At 48.7% G+C, this 17,353-nt stretch overlaps 1 protein-coding gene across 3 annotated transcripts in view; it reads left to right on the top strand.

Moving 5' to 3' along the window:
- Kcng2 (potassium voltage-gated channel modifier subfamily G member 2) overlaps positions 1-17,353 on the top strand; it is a 72,965-nt gene that overhangs the window by 34,017 nt on the left and 21,595 nt on the right. For all 3 annotated transcript variants that reach the window (XM_028872000.2, XM_028872001.2, XM_037197216.1), the window contains exon 3: positions 11,687-12,388. In XM_028872000.2, the coding sequence (XP_028727833.1) occupies positions 11,726-12,388 (663 nt within the window). In that variant the 5' untranslated portion in view covers positions 11,687-11,725. The remainder of the gene's footprint in view (positions 1-11,686; positions 12,389-17,353) is intronic.

Genomic DNA, 17,353 nt, shown 5'->3' with positions numbered 1-17,353 from the left:
GGAAACAGAAAAAATACAGAAAGGACCAGGGTGAGATACAGCTCCCAAATGCAGTTCTCCAGTGCCATGCTTCTTCCAGCTCAGTTCCACCTTCCAATAATGCCACCCTATTATAGATCCAACAGCAATTAATGGACTGATTAGTTTAGCACCTTCGTGATCTAATTAATTGTCTCTAGAAAAGCCTTACACACACACACACACACACACACACACACACACACACACACACGAAAACACACATGTGCTTCTTTTTTTGTTTTTTGTTTTGTTTTTCCAGACAGGGTTTCTCTGTGTAGCTTTGGTGCCTTTCCTGGAACTCACTTTGGAGATCAGGCTGGCCTCAAACTCACAGAGATCCACCTGCCTCTGCCTCCCAAGTGCTGGGATTAAAGGTGTGAGCCACCACCACCCGGCTGCTTCTTAAGCCAACCAGTTGACCATCAAACTAGTCACTACACCTTGTAACAGGTACAATGATACCAGTGATTCCCCAAGTCTCAATGGTTTGACTTTTGATATTTCAAACCCGCAATGGCATGAATACCACAAGCTCTCAGTGGAGACTGTGTTGAATGTTGGTTAACTGTTTAGAGTGACCTTTACAACTATTGTTCTTCATTTTCAGTACAGTACTCAACTAAATTATCTGGGCTACTCACTGTTTTATATTAAAATAGCCTTTATGTTGGATGACCACGCTCCACTATGTCTGATGCCGGTCTCTCTAAGGTGGGTGGGGCTAGGCTGTCTGTGGTGCTTGGTACTCTAAATGCACTTTGAACTATCAGTTTATGATAAGCTCATCTGTAGTCCCTCTGAGTAGAGGAGCAGCCACACCATTCTTTGTCCTGCTCTATGGATGTGGCTTGGAGAAGCCACTTTTACAAGGCCATGAGGCCAATAGGCTGGGACACCAAGCTTTACACACCTCTAACTAGATTTTCAAATATCCTGAGACACCTTGGGTTGGAGCTAGCACTGTGAGGACTCAAAGTCACCATGGTCTATATAAGTAATGTTTAATTACCACCCATGAGCTATGTTCCCTCCCAATGGCCTCCTTTCATGAAAGCGCTCTCTGTTTTCATAAGTGCTGTGCCCCAAGGGAGGGGATAATGTCAGCATTGATGTTTCTGATAATGTGCCATTAATCTCCAGCAGTGCGAAAGATACCAGAGCTGAGATACTCAGCTCCCTCCAGAACATTCTGTATCCAACTTGATCTTTGCTTTATGTCTGTGTTATCAAATCCATCTAAAGAGCCCAGAGCTGTCAGAATGTATTCACTGCAAATTTAGATCCCAGCAAACCAAGGGAAGAGCTGCCCATATCAGGCCGACACCCGGGGATCAGGCTGCACACACTGGGGGGAGGTTTGGGTCCAATCTCGTGTCCTTAAGAGGGTCAGAGACCCCGTCTTTCAGGACTTGATGTCCTTGATTGTCCCTGCTGCCTCCTTGTTTTTGCCATATAAGTGATGGCTGCATTCCTCACACAATTGCTGATATCCATGGATGGCATAGTGATACGGTGTTCTCAAGCCAAGAGTGACACTAAAGAAAGCCAGAGCTGGACTCTTAACGTGTTGACAGGGAAATTAAAATGAACAGAGGCCCGTGGCTGTTCCCTCCCGCCCCAGACAGAGACAGCGAGAGCTGGCAGGATTCTATCTCAGTATAGGATCTTGTCTGCTTTCAACAGTGCAGGGACTCCATGTTTTCCCCATAGGATTCATATTGCTTTTTCTGACTTGGTTCCCGTCCCTGGATACAATCTAGAGCAGCAACAGGGTTGACTTGCCAAGCTGGCTTCCATCCCACTGATACCTCCTTTGGTTCCTGGCTTCTAAGTGCTCCTGTGCCCACCATGGCCATCACACTCAACTCCAGACCTAACTAAGCACCCTGAGGCAGTGTCATAACGATATCTCTAACTAATGATGCCTTCCCCCCTCTCCGTCTGCCTCAGGGAAGTCACCTGTCACAGCAGCCTTCTACACATGATCACCTAATAGCTTTGAATTTCACAGACAGAATTCCAACTCCACGCAGTCAGCTTGGGCTGTGTGTCTTACAACTTCATTTTTTTTTTTTTTTATTTTAACCTAGAGCCAGAGAGAGAAATCATATAACCTCCTTTATGGATAGATTTTTCTTTCAGATGTCCTTTTTTGCCACTGTTGTGGCTACAAAGATCACCCTCTAACTCTAACTACATGCTGCCTTTTAGAATCCAGTCATGTCCCTCATGGAGTTTGACTTGTGGATCTGTCTCACCACAGTGCCTTCCGGTCACTGTTTGGTTTTGCTTTGGTAGGGCACCGAGTGTTTTTCCGTCCATCAGGAGGCTTCTTTGCCTTGACTGGGCATTGGATAGAGTTATCTATTTTTCTTTTCTATAGCACTGTCAGGCTTCCACTGCGACGGCAGAACCTGTAGCTGTCTGCTCTGTTCCATACCAAGGGTGGGGAAGGACTTCAGAGATTTCAACTTTGCAATCTTAATTCAAAAGGAAGTTGACTTAAAAATACTTATAACGCCGGGCGGTGGTAGTGCACGCCTTTAATCCCAGCACTCGGGAGGCAGAGCCAGGCGGATCTCTGTGAGTTCAAGGCCAGCCTGGACTACCAAGTGAGTCCCAGGAAAGGCACAAAGCTACACAAAGAAACCCTGTCTCGAAAAAGAAAAAAAGAAAAAAAAAAAAGACAAGAAAAAAAACACTTATAACGTGTAATTACCGTTCGTGTTTTCAGATGTACATTCTATGGGAGGAGAACTCAGCCAGCAGAGGTTTCTCAGCCATTATCCAGCTCTGCCCCTCATTACTCATCCTTTTCTACCAACACTGGGGCTTGCCTGTGGTGACAGAAGGAGCCAGGCCATCCTGCCCCAGCGGAAGAAGATGTGAGGGTGGGAGACATGGGGACAGAAGGCAGGCAGTGGCAGGGCCTCTCTCTGGTTGTGATGTCCCCATGGAGCACGCAGATATCTCCCCTCTTTCTCAGGTAGAAACTTGGACTAGTTCTGACTTTGGCAGGTAGAGAGAATGAGCTGCGCTCCCCAGGGCCTTGCAAACCCAGGCCCCACAGGATTTGACAGAAGAGTTCAGCAGTACTTCCGCGGTTGTTCTTTAACTCTGGGAGTGTGGTTCCAGAAATGCTAGTGCTTTTGGCTTGGCAGGGAGGGTGAGACACTGATGTGCATTTGCCAGAGGCATATGGCCAAGGCGTTAGGAACATGGGTGTGGTACCTTCGGGGAGCCCTATCTGCAACCTAGGACAAATTAGGTCCGCAAGGACACAGCAGATGGGCGGGGCTACATGAAAACCAGAGAGCTGGGTCCAGACGCTGCCCTTCCTGGACAAATCAGGACATTGCCGTTCATTCCCCATGCTCATCTTCCTGTTCACTAATAAGCTTTGTCTCCAAACTGAACACCCGCGTCGTCTCCACAGCAGATGGCTGTTGAGTAAATCAGGACCGCCCAGCCCTAACACTTCCAGATGCCTCAATGTCCTGGGCCACTGCCCTGCTCTGGGAAGCCCCTTGGCTATGCTCTCTACTTCTCTGGCACACCACCATCCTTGCCTTGTAGGACAAGCCAGTATGAGATCTTTGACATCTTATGGCTGGCACAGGGAGATAAAAATGAGTATATCCTGGGATAGGAACTTGGTGTTGGTCTTGAGTGTCCCAAGGACTGAGTTCTTGGAGGTTACAGCACCCTCAGCACAGATCATTGGAAGTCCCCCTTCTTTTCCCTCCCCCATCCAGTCATACTAAAGTAATTTCTCATGTTCAGAAGCTTCCTAATTCTTCATTGGCACATAGAACTTACTGTCAAGCATGAGCACATTGTTTGTTTGTTTGTTTGTTTGTTTGTTTTGCTGTGACAGAATCTTTGACAAAAGCAACGTGAGAGAGAAAGATTTAGTTTGGCTCACAGCTTGAGGGCATGGCTTGTCGAGGCAGGGAAGGTGTAGTGGCAGGAATGTGAGAATTCTGATGACGTCTTAGTCAGTGCTCTTATTGCTGTGAAGAGACCCCATGACCCCAGCAACGCCTATAAAAGAAAGCATTTAACTGGGGCTGGCTTACAGTTTCAGAGCTTAGTCCATTATCACCACAGCAGGGAGCGTGGCGGTGTGCAGGCAGACGTGGTGCTGGAGAAGGAGCTGGGAGCCCCACATCTGGATCCGCGGGCAGCAAAAGAGAGAGACTCTGGGCTCAGAATGGGCTTTTTGAAACCTCAAAACTCACCCCCAGTGACACACTTCCTCCAACACGGCCACACCGTTGCTTTGCCGCTGACACAAAGGCTGAGATTTAATCCTCTGCTGTTTCAGCCAGCAAATTCGGCTCCACAGACACCGGCCTGCTTCTCTGGCAAGGGCCAGGCAGCTTATGCCACAGCCCGGCAGGAATCCTGTTCCTGAAGCACCAGCTTTGTCACTGCCACCAAATATGTTTTAATTAAATGTAATTTAATTAAATCCCTACTGTTCTATTCATTAAGAAGACTCGAGACTCTAAGGCTGCAGTGAAAACCTGCTAGCTCAGAGAGGTTGAGTAGCAACCAGCTGACCTTCTCTCTTCGCCTGTGTCCCCGAAAGAGACCGTCCTTCTGCTCTGCCAAAACAAACAATCAAATCACACCATTCAAAGCCCCTCTCTGCTACTTCCTGTGCATCACCCTATCCATCTTCTAGCCCTCCTCTGACTCTCTATGATTACTTTCTGTCAACTAGCTGCTAACTCGGCCTCCTTCCTCAAGGTTGATTTTATGTAATTAATGCAAATGCAAACCTGAGGTCCACAGTGTGATCAAATATCCCGAAACACCATGACACCACACCTCCTAATCCTTTCAAGTAGTGCTACCCCCATGACCAAGTATTCAAATCTATAAGCCTATGGAGGCCATTCTCATTCAAACCACCGCACATGGCCTCCACAGTCAGGAAGCAGAGAGAGATGAATGCTGGGTCTGTGTTGGGCATTCTCCTTGGTCCTCAGTTTGAGATGCCAGCCTGTGGGATGATGATGCTCACCTTCAGAGTGGGTGTTCACACCTCAGTGAAACCCCTCTGGGAGCTCCCACACAGGCATACATAGAGTGTGACTCCTGTATCGTTCTACATCCATCAAGTTGACAATCCAGATGAAACGTTGTAGTGTATGGACCACACTTTGTCAGCCTCCCCTCAGCACCCTTCCCGCCTCCTGCCACTTTTTCTGGAATGCATCAGGTGACTCACACGCGGGCCTGGCGGATTCACAGAAGCACACACTGAACCTACTTGGACATGTATGCTTTCAGTTCCTGTGTTGTCCTAGTGAAAGGTTTGTGCTTCCCTGGGCAGTGTTTAGGGAAACGAACTGTTAAAATGATGGAAGGCCTTAGTTCAGACCATCAAAGGCAGTGATTTTCAGAGCCTAAACACTGTTGTTTCAGTGGATTTCACCTGGACCTACTCGCTCAGAATGTTTTCCAACCAACATAAAAATCACATAGCATTGTACTTACCATTTTAATCATTTTAAAGTATTTAATTTGGTAGGCTTTCAAAAATACAATAACATTGCTGTAGAATCATCACCACTGTGTGGTTTCAGGTCATTGTCAGGTTGTACCAGCGGGAACCCTGCACCTACTAAATGCTTGTGCTCCATTACCCCTCCACACTGGGCAGCCATTAACGTTCTGTCTCCGTGAATGAAGTTACCCATGTCATATCAGCGGGTTCATTCTATATGACCTTTTACATGTGGCGTAGCATGTTCAGGTTTTGTCCGTGTGGTAGTAGTACTTCATGGCTTCTGTCTCCATAATATTTCCATGTACGGACGTGCCAGCTTCTGTTTATGTAGTCGGCAGTTGGTGGAATTTGGGTTATGTTCATTCTTTGGCTATTTTGAACACTGCTATAAGCATGTATGTACACCTTTTCATTTGGATGTATGCTTTTGTTTCTCTCGGGTACTCATGTAGGAGGTGATCACTGAGTCATGTGGTGAGGGGACTCCGCCTGGTCTGGGGGACACTGCCAACTGTTTGCTGTGGGGAAACAGTGCTATTGTTTCCCCACCACGTGTGACATTCTAGTATTTCCACATCTTCACTGGCACTTGGTTTTACCATCTGTTTGGTGTATAAGTGTATGCAGTTTTGTGCATTGCACTACGTATACATATGTGTGGAGGAGAGAGGTCGACCCCAGGTGTAATCGAAAGTTTTTCTGTGTCCCACCCAGTCCTGCAGCCACTTGGACCCAAGTAAACACACAGAGGCTCATATTACTTACAAACTGTGTGGCCTAATGGTGCAGGCTTCTCTCTTGCCAGCTCTTACAACTTAACTCAGCTCATTTCTATTAATCTATGCGTTGCCACGTGGCTTCATGGCTTACTGGTACTTTCACAACTTGCTTCTGGTAGCAGCTCATAGCATCTCCCCGCTCTTCCTTTCTTCTCATCTCTCTCCAGTTGGAATGTACTGCCTCACCTTATCCTGCCCTGCCATAGGCCAATGCAACTTTGTTTATCAACCAGTCAGAGCAACACATATTCACAGCATACACATCCCACAGCACCCACATGTCATTCTTCAAGAGCTGTCCACCTTGGTTTTGAGACAGGGTCTTTTATGGGACCTAGGGATCACCAGTTCATCTAGGCTGGCTCCAGTGAGCCCCAAAGACCCACCTGTCTCTGCCTTCTCAGACCTGGGGTTAAAAGCACACATCACTCTACCTCTGGCTTCTTCCATGAGTGCGGGGGACTGAACTCAGCCCTCAATCTTACGTGCAAATGCACGTGCACAGTCCTGGACTTCACCCGGAGCTCCTCACCTTGCATGCTTTCCAAATAAATTCTGTGTGACATAAAATCACGTGGAATTATACTTACTAGTTTAATCATTTTGAAGTATGCAGGCCAGTGTTTTTAAAATACGTAAACAGTGCTCTGCAGCCATCACAGTGTAGCTTGTACACGGAGCTTCTTCCACACCTCCTGTTTGGTTATCACTAAACCAGGTGGCATCTCTGTGTGCTGTGTGCCATCCCTGCACCTGGTGGCCTTGAGGCATCTGGTAGAACCCTGACGGCTGGCCCTCATGAAGATCCCTTTGGATGAATAACAAGTGACCCCCTCGCTGCTTTCAAAACACTCTTGTATCCTGTCTTTAGAGAGTTCGTGTGAGCTGGGCCACTATGGATCTCTGGATTTATCTGGCTTCGAGTTTCTTGATGCACAGAATAATGGTTTTCATCAAATGTGGGGATATTTTTATAGTCTGAGAATTTCACAAACATATAATGTGTTTTGATCATGGCCACCACCACCACCCCATTCCCTCCCTCTAGTTCCTCCTCTATCCCAACCACCACTGCCCCCTCCTTCATGTGTTCTTTTTTTTTTTTAACTCAACATGTCCACTTAGTACTGCCTGTATGCACATGGGTGTAGGGACATCTACTGGATCATAGGTAGCCTCTTAGGGGTCTGCATCCTATAAGAAAGCCGACTCTCAGATTTGGGGATTTTTATTTATTTATTTATTTATTTATTTATTTATTTATTTATTTATTTACTTATTTTGGTTTTTCGAGGCATGGTTTCTCTGTGTAACAGCCCTGGCTATCCTGGAACTTGCTTTGTAGACCAGGCTGGCCTCGAACTCACAGAGATCTGCCTGCCTCTGCCTCCCGAGTGCTGGGATTAAAGGCATGGGCCAACATGCCTGACCGGGGATTTTTTTTTTTTAAGCATTGTTTTTTTCAAGCATTCTCTTCACCTTTTCCCTCTTTCCTCTCCTTTTGGGATGCCTCTAACCCGAGGCAGTTGGCTTCCTGAAGGCAGCCTGCTTCCCACTCTTCAGTTCCCCCTCTGTGCCTCTGAAGGGGATACTCTCGTAGGGCTAGTTTTCATCCTGTGATGTAACTGGACTCGGCTTTGGGCCACCAGCTCACAAATAATGACATGGAGACTTATTATTAATTATGAATGCTCAGCCTTAGCTTAGGCCTGTCCCGCTAGCTCTTATAACTTAAGTTAACGCATATTTTTTTTGTTTGTTTTTTGTTTTTTGGGGTTTTTTTTTTGTTTTGTTTTGTTTTTTCGAGACAGGGTTTCTCTGTGTAGCTTTGCGCCTTTCCTGGAACTCACTTGGTAGCCTAGGCTGGCCTCGAACTCACAGAGATCCGCCTGCCTCTGCCTCCCGAGTGGTGGGATTAAAGGCGTGCGCCACCACCGCCGGCATCGCATATTTTTATTACTCTACATTCTATCATGTGACTTTTATCTCTTATTTTGTGTTTCCCACTCCATCCCTGTCTAGATGGCATCTCGTACACCTCAATTCATCTCCTACTTCCTCTCTCTCTCTCTCTCTCTCTCTCTGCCTATTCTCTACCTCCTGCCTAGCTGTTGGCCGTTCAGCTCTTTATTAAACCAATCACAGCAATGTATCTTCACCTAATGTGCAAATATCCCGCAACACTGTAACGCTGTCTGAGTCCTGCTCAGTCCTACAGCTTTTGATCTTATTACTATACTTTTCAGCTCCAGTATGCTCTTGCTTCCTTTTTATAATTTCTGTCTCCTTGGTACTGCTGGGAGAGTCACTCTTGTAATTCTTTGGATCTTCGGCATGGCTTCCTTTAACTTTTTTGATTGTTGGGTTTTTGTTTGTTTGTTTTTTATTTGTTTTTGTTTTTGAGACAGGATCTCACACTGTAGCCCAAGAGGACCTGGAACTTACTTTGTAGGCCAGACTAGCCTCAAACTCATGGCTTAAACTCAGTTTTGCAAATTGGAATTACAGGCATGCATCATTTCCCTAGGCTATGTCTTGAATATATTTAATTTTGTTTTTTTAATCTTATCTGATGAAGCTGATTACAGGTTTCCTTGGGGGTGGTTCATTTTACTTGTCCTCTTCCTGTGTGACAGCCATTCTTCTTTATTCTTCATATTCTTGGTAAGTGTTGCTGTGGAAAACTGGACCTTTTGAACAGTGTAAGCGGCAGCTCTGGAAATCAGATCCCCACTCAATGATTCATCATAGTCACTGGTGTTTGTTTGCACAGCCCATAATTTAAAGCATTGATTTTGTAAAGTCTATATGCCTTGCCTTGTCATACCTGCCCATAATGTCTCTGTTTCATGAGATTCACAGAGAGAAAAGCAAATCCAGCTTTGGCAGATGGGCTGTGTGAGCTGGGGCCTTGCCAGCCCTCAGCCAGGCGGCCTGGACAATTCTTCCGCTCACCTGCTTCCGTGCCTAAAGGTCAGTCCTGGAAAGCACTGGAGGCTTCTTCAATATTTACTGAGTAAACACACAGCCCAGGCATATGTGCGGCATCCTGAATCCCAAAGCATTTTCCAATTCCTTATTCCCCAAGCACCTCATGTCCAGCCTGTCTCCAAAGCTCTGGCTTGTTCCAATTGCAATCCATTGCCTCAGGCAGTCACAGCTGAAATATCCTCCTATGAACGGCTTTGACACCGTCTTAAGCTGGCTGTATTGACACCAGGCAGATTTCTGGTGTGGGAGATAACAGCAAAGCCTTTGGGTCAGAGCTTGGAAGGAGCTGAAGGGAACGGTGACCCCTGGTGAGGTATGTTCTTCCAGCACCAGCACTGACGTCAGTAGTACAGGCTGTGCTTTGTGAGGACACCGGTGAGCTGGAAGCATGGGGTGGACCAAGTGAGTTCTCTGAACTAGGAGCAGGACTTCGACAAGATGAGTCCTCCGAGCTGAGATCAGAGGGTAGATGTGGGGTGAGTCCCCCAGGCTGAGATCAGAGGGTAGATGTGGGGTGAGTCCCCCAGGCTGAGATCAGAGGGTAGGTGTGGGGTGAGTCCCCCAGGCTGAGATCAGAGGGTAGATGTGGGGTGAGTCCCCCAGGCTGAGATCAGAGGGTAGATGTGGGGTGAGTCCCCCAGGCTGAGATCAGAGGGTAGGTGTGGGGTGAGTCCCCCAGGCTGAGATCAGTGGGTAGATGTGGGGTGAGTCCCCCAGGCTATCAGAGGGTAGATGTGGGGTGAGTTCCTGGAGCTCAGGGATGGATGTGGGGTGAGTTCCCCGAAATGAAGTAGGGTAGACACAGGGTAAGTCCAGTTGCTGCAAAGGGTCATTGTTATTAAGATTCAGTCGTTTTCCCTTAGGATCCTCATGGTCACTAACAGTTTTTGGTTGGTCCCAACGTTCCACAAAAGTTGGCTGGGCAAGTTTTTACCTGTTTCTCATCACCCCAAGGATGGATTTTGGAGTGCTCCATTGTGTGATGTATTTGTCACATAGGATGCTATGTTAGGGCTAAGAAAATTCTTTCCTAGGATGTGTGCTGACAGTTACCATTTGTCTGTCTGCCTGTCTGTCATTATGAGAACATTGGGGGGTGTCTCCCAACAGACATCTGAGGTGTCCTCAATGGCAGGTTGCTCCAACCCAAACCAGCTGGGACTTGCCTGCCTATCATCCATCCACCTGCTGCTGTTACCATGGCCCTAAGTGCCTCTGCTGAACCTCTGGCCTCTCCATTCCAGGAAGCAAGGAAGCCCTGAAAACAGAAAATTGGAGGGGCTGGGGAGACCTCTGGGAAAAAGAGTAGAATCCTCCATGCAGCCCAAGTCTTGGATGTTAATAATGGTACCCACCCCCACCCCCTTTTATATAGAATCCTCTAGGAAAAGTGAGCCCAGTGCAGGGGGAAAAATGTGTATGCCAAACAGTTGGCATAGAAACCTAGAAGGCTCACTGACCATCTGAGGAATTTCTGTGGATACCAAACAGTTCCTCTGACTTAGAAACCAACCAAGGCTGGCTGCAAAATCAAGCGCTGTGGGTTTCCATCTCTCTTGATTGATCTGTGGTTCTCGACCCCAGCTGTGCAGCAAAATTACCTGGAAGCTGTATTCCAAGCTGAGCAGGACTATGGAGCAGAGCACATGGAGATGTCAAAGATGCATAAAGGGTAGCGAGGCCCGTTGCGATGCAAACCACTTTGAGACATGGTCAGTTTCCTCTGGGACCACCGGTATCCTAGACCCTTCCTCGTCTGTGAATGTGCAGGCAGGACCTCTAAGAAAAACTGCCCTGGTTTTTCATATCCAATTATCATATCTTTACATTTTTGTTTCCTTCCTACGTTGTGCTCAGTGTTTCTCATTTGGCTTTCAACGTCTTTTTTATAATTGGTTCCTTTAAATCCGGTCCAGAGCAGTGTACACGCGGTGCGTTTGCTGGAATTTCATAAGTCTGTTTCTAATTTATAGCAAGCCCCCCCCCCATTTTCCTTCTTTGGTGAAGGGCGGGGTAGATGCTTGCTTTTTAATACTGACCAGCTCAGGGCAGACCAGACATGGGTTTGTAAAAAGCTTATGCTACCAGATACATACCGCAAACTCTGTTTAGAGTCTAGGGTTTCTTAAACCATTTCCACCCACGACCCCTCCTTGCCTGAGAAATTTTTATATGTTCCTGCTCTCTAGAAGATGAAGTAAGGTAACGTGTCCATTTTACAGCGTCCTCTGGAAAGTTTGGGGCAATCTCAAGTCTGGAAGGGGGAGCCTGCAACTGTACCAGAGTTAGAGATGGACCTGGGATAGGAAGCTCCTGGTCCCCCAAACCCTGGATCCTGCAGCCCGCAGTCCTAACACTCGGTTTCCTCTTGCAGGCCCAGTCTTCTGATCGCAGCCACCCGGCATATGGGGCCATGGCCCGGCTCCCGGGGCACCCGGAGGCCCCCGGCCCGGAGCATGGCAGTACAGGCCGGGGGAGCCGAGGCGGTCGAGCGGCGCGGGCGCGGCACGTCATTATCAACGTCGGGGGTTGCCGGGTGCGGCTGGCCTGGGCCGCGCTGGCCCGCTGTCCCCTGGCACGCCTCGAACGCCTGCGAGCCTGCCGTGGCCACGACGAGCTGCTGCGCGTGTGTGACGACTACGACGTGAGCCGCGACGAGTTCTTCTTCGACCGCAGCCCGTGCGCTTTCCGCGCCATCGTGGCGCTGCTGCGCGCCGGCAAGCTGAGGCTGCTGCGGGGCCCGTGCGCCCTGGCCTTCCGCGACGAGCTGGCCTACTGGGGCATCGACGAGGCGCGGCTGGAGCGCTGCTGCCTGCGCCGCCTGCGCCGTCGCGAGGAAGAGGCCGCCGAGGCGTGCGCCGGGCCACCGGGTCGCGGGCCCCAGGGGAGCCCAGTGCGAGCCCTGGGCACCGGGCGGCTGGAACGCGGCCGACGGTGCCTGCGCGATATGGTGGAGAACCCGCACTCCGGGCTGGCAGGCAAGCTCTTCGCCTATGTCTCCGTGGCCTTCGTGGCCGTCACAGCCGTCGGCCTGTGCCTGAGCACCATGCCTGACATACGAGCAGAAGAGGAACGGGTAAGTGTGGGCATGGGCTTCAGGACAGAGAGGGAGCCAGGGTCATGGAGCTGTGGACAAAAGGCCACATCTGGCACCCAGGTGGGATGTAGAGATTCAGAGGGTGCCTGCCGATTACTAGTCCTGGTTGTCCTCTATGCCCCCGGCCCTGGCTAGAGCTACAGGCTCCATAGCCCTTTTCCCCCCAGGCCAGGTGAGTGGTCAGGAGTGAGGGTACAGTGAGCTGATGTATGGGACTCCAAACCACATTCAGTTTCAGGACAGACGGCTTCTCTGTGTCTCCAGCAGTTCAGTAAGGGGTCCCTATAAAGTCTGGACAAGGTACAGCTAAAAAACACCCAGTATCTTAAGGGTCTAGAACAGCGGTTCTCAGCCTTCCTGATGCTGACGACCCTTTAATATAGTTCCTCATGTCGTGGTGATACCATATTTTTCATTCCTATTTCATAAGTGTAATTTTGCTACTATTATGAATCTGATATTCGACCCCTGTGAAAGGGTTGTTTGTGCCCCACACGTTGAGAACCACTGGTCTAGAGAGCTACAAACTTGGACATCCCAGGGTTAGAGGGCCTTTATGGAGAAATGAGGACTCTGATCTTGTTGAACGATCTGTTTCTTTTCCTTTTCTCGCTGTCTTGTCCACCAATCCTAGAATACCAGCACACGAAATGTGGACAGATCTGTTACCTTTGGTTATCCAGTTCTCATAACAGGCTAAAAGAGATAAAACAAAACAAACCAACTTAATAGCATTGGTGCACATTGGTCATCATGGAAAGTTCTGGAAACAAAGGGAAAAGACATTATGTAGCAGACTGGGGTCTGTTTGGAGGTGTTGGGATTCCTGCAGAAGAGAACATTCTGCATTTGAATCTAGCTGAGTGCTCTCCAAGTCCTCCCAGCCCCTTCCCTAGGCTCCCTCTGTTCCCTCAGCAGACACTCCCAGCTTCTGCACGCTGACACCCCTTCCTTGGACAGAGCTCTCAGGCCGCTCCTGGGCGTCCTGTAGTGTCCCTGGCCACACCCAGTGCTCACCTAATGGGATAACTCATTCTGAGAAACCAAACTGGCCAAGAGCATGGCAGCCCTGACTGCATATTAAACTTAAACGTAAGCATAAGGAAATTCATTTGGCTTGCTTCATTATTGGGTGTCCCAAGCTGGAAGCACCTCGGGTCATGTTAAATGGTCATGAGTTTCTGGTTCTGCTTCTAAGATGATCCTTGAGGCATGAAGTTTGGCTCAGTAGTAGAGCATTTGCCTAGCTTCCACAGTGGAGGTGGGGTGGGGGAAGAGGCACTCAGAGTGTTGGATTTTTACATAGTAGTAGCTCCATATATTACTCGCCTCCCTGTTCCCCCAACAGTGTACACGTCTAAGCACCATCTTCATAATTCGGTTTCTGTACCAGGCTTTTTCTTTCAGGCCACCAACCAGCTCCCAAATCATGACACAGAGACTTATTTTAGTTTTGAATGCTCAGCCTAGCTCAGGCACATTTCTGGCTAGCTCTTTTAACTTAAATTAACCTGTTTATCTTTATCTACCCTTTGCCTCGGGGTTTTTTAACTTTTCTTTCCTCTGTGTATCTTACTGTCACTGCTTCTCATGTCTAGCTGGCCGGTGGCTGCCTGACTTCTTGTCCCGGGCATGTCCCTCATCCCTCCTCCTCCTTCTCCCTCTCCTTCTTCTTCCTTCTCTTTTTGAGCTTAGATTTCTCCTCCTATTTATTCTCTCTGCCTGCCAGCCCCACCTATCCTTTCTCTGCCTAGCAATGGGCCGTTCGGCTTTTTATTAGACCAATCAGGTGCCTTAGGCAGGCAAGGTGAAACAGATGCAACACATCTTTACATATTTAAGTACGCATCCTTACATCATTAAACAAATACAACATTAAAGAAAGTAACACACCCTTACACAGTTAAAGTAGTATTCTGCAGTGCAAACAAATGTAACACATCTTTACATAGTCAAAATAATATTCCACAACAAGTTACAATTAAAAAGTGGTGACCCCTATTGGGAGAGAGGCATCCTGCCAAGGTCTATTCACAGTGTGGACTCACACAGTCTCTTCGGAAAGCTCTTGGCAGCAGAGAGCTGCACAAAGATGCTTCTACTGAATATGTCTGAAGGACGTCTGCTCTCGGGCATGTTAGGGACAAAATGGACCCACAGAGCTTCCAGTGGCCAACTGGAGCCAGCTTGGTAAATCCCTTCTCTCTACTGTCTGGGATGTGGGGAAGCCATGAAACGTCAATATCTCGTCCGGAAAATTGCTCTCTGCTCAACATAACCTAATAGCTGCCGATCACCCTCGTAGTAAAACCATGGCTTCAGTGTGGTTAGAATAACTTCTCTAACCTGTGGCTCTGGCCCTAAGCTCAGCATACTGGGACAACCTGAGTGTGAATCTCACTCTCTTGCCAGCCAGCGCTTTTGGTGGTGGCTATTGAAACATTAGTTCCTGTGAAAAGCAGCTTTGACACATTGTGTCAGGCCTACCTGTGAAGGGGTTCTGGGTCCACAGTGCTTTCTCAGGCTTGTGTGGTGTGGGCAGTGAGAAGCCCTAATCCCCCTTCATCATGTCCTGTCACACACCTTAGGAGACCGTGATCTGGAAGCCACACAGAAGGGCCCTCTGGGGTCTCTAGTGTGCAATGACCAGAGGTGGGACTCAGCGTGGAGCACTTAGGGAATGTCTGTCCTCTGCATGCATTAAGGACCACATAACTGGCAATGTTGTGACCATCTCTCAGGAGGAAAAGGCCTTGTATCACATCAGCTGCTTCATTTTTAGAAAAACATACATAAAACTTGCCACGTGCTAGCATCTTGCCACATGCTAGCTTGCAGCCATGATGCTGCACACATTCACAGGTGTGGGGCTTTTACACACCCATTTCCAGAACTCTCCACCTTCTTAAGAACAACAGAAATTCTGTCACCCATCACCAAGTGGATAGCACATGAGGATGTTACACGCGGTGAAAGAAGAACGTCAAGAAAACCCTGGGTGAGAGTGTAGCTCAGTGGTAGCACACTTGCCTAGCGTGTTCAGGGTGCTAGGTTAAGTCCATAGCACTGCCCAGGAAAGAGGAAGAAGGAAGGGAATGGAGGAGTGGGGGGGGGGGGATGCTGCAAAAGCTATTACCCTGCATTCCGTGTGTGGTACTATCGTGAAGATGGAGACTATCGTGGTGGGTTCTGGGGGTTGCAGACGGTTTGGGGAGCTGATATCTGCTGGGATCACAATCTCAGTATGAGAAGATAGAGATAAGGCTGGGTGGCGTGGTAGCTATGTACAACACAAGGAATTTACCTACGTGGCTGGCCCTTTGTCCTGGTGGGTGCTGCTGGAGGGCTGCAGACAGACACAGGACAGGAGGTCAGAGACTTGTCCAGGGCCCAAACATATAGCAGGAAAGGCCCATGATGCTGAGTAACAGACTTGCCCTCCTGGGAGCATCTGAGGGCCATGAGGTTACCCTCGTGTGAGTTAGAGTTGGGACCCACATTCAGACTCCATAGCCTCCAGAACCCAGCACAGGAGTTTCCACCAAGGCAGTTGTCATGGCAACCCCACCTGTACCTTGATGAGTTATCCTTGGGTCAACAATATGCATGGTTGCCAGACCTCCCCTAAAGCTTAGCTCTCCTGCCCTCTCCCATGAAGGAGCAGGTCTGGTTTGCTGGGTATGCCCTAAGAAGTTTGTGAGGCCATAGCTGGCCCTTGGTCTCTTACCCTCCTGCTCCATCCTACCTAGGAGCAGAGGTCTGAGGGGTCAGCAGGCAGAACTCACTGTAAGTGGATGGAACTGCCGATGAGACCTTAGTAAGGGCTCAGAGTCCACAAGTCTAACGTGTTAACAATAAGGCTAATAATACCAAGCCTGGTTAGTAGGGAGAGTGAGTTAAATAAGATTAACTGGGCACCACAGATTACACTGGCTGGGAGCTCCATCAGGAATCGGTATACTTGTTCCCTAAGCCACAAACTGCCTGCCTTACTGTGGGGCACAGCTCTGATGAGTAGAAATTCATAATTCATGCAGCCAATGTGGAGCAGAGTTGACCCCTTCCCGAGCCGGCTAGATCTACCCCTTGCCTTCCAGCTTCAGGCCATGCCTTCTTTCTCCTTCATTGCCGAGGTGCATCACTGTGACCACTGCTTTCACATAGCTTCTCTTACTGGCCCAGCCTTCTGTCTGCACAAACCCTAGAATCTTGTCAGGCCCACCTGAGTAACCAGATCAGCACCCCTTCTCGGGGCCTGTAACCTTGTCACACTGCAAGTTCCTTTTGCCACACGGGGTGACATATTCTCAGACAGTTTCTCTGTTACCAAGCAAAATTATGTTACACTCAAGGTAAGCCTGCCACCTTGTCCTCCGGTGTGTCGGGTTCTGCCATGCACTCTGTCCAGGTTGGCTGGTCTACTGGCCTCAGAGTTCAACGAACACCTGTTGACTCAGTTCTAGCACCCAGAAAAAGGCTATGTGACATGGTTTTGCACTGGTGGCCAGGAGGAGCCGTGCTTGCTGTGGGGACTGGAAGGATACATGGGTTTGTATATAGCCTTTGTTAGAATCACATCATCTACCTGCCCACGAGCTTTCAGCTCCTCGAATCTGTTGGTTGTAAAGTGCTGTTCTCATAGGAGACAGGTCTTTTTCATACTTCTTGTGCTGTGTTCATAACCCCGCACTAAGTAGAAATCCCACCAGTCTTTCCCTGGGGGACTGCGCTGCGACACTGTGCCTCTGTTGCACCTGGGACCCAGCCTTCCTGTCCCAGTAGTCTGTGTCCTCAAGGGAGTCCCTGGGAGATCATTCACACAGTAGCTGTGTCTTTTAAAGAAGAAAAAGTTCATTGACTTCTAAACCTACAGTATTCTCATGCCATGGGAACAGTTAGCAACCAATAACCTGAAAATGTATGGCCACAATAGCTGCCCTGAAT

Source organism: Peromyscus leucopus, chromosome 19 (assembly GCF_004664715.2).
Source record: "Peromyscus leucopus breed LL Stock chromosome 19, UCI_PerLeu_2.1, whole genome shotgun sequence".
NCBI classification, from domain to species: domain Eukaryota; kingdom Metazoa; phylum Chordata; class Mammalia; order Rodentia; family Cricetidae; genus Peromyscus; species Peromyscus leucopus.
Note: the sequence above shows the minus strand (reverse complement) of the source record. Positions and strands in the feature narration are given on the sequence as shown.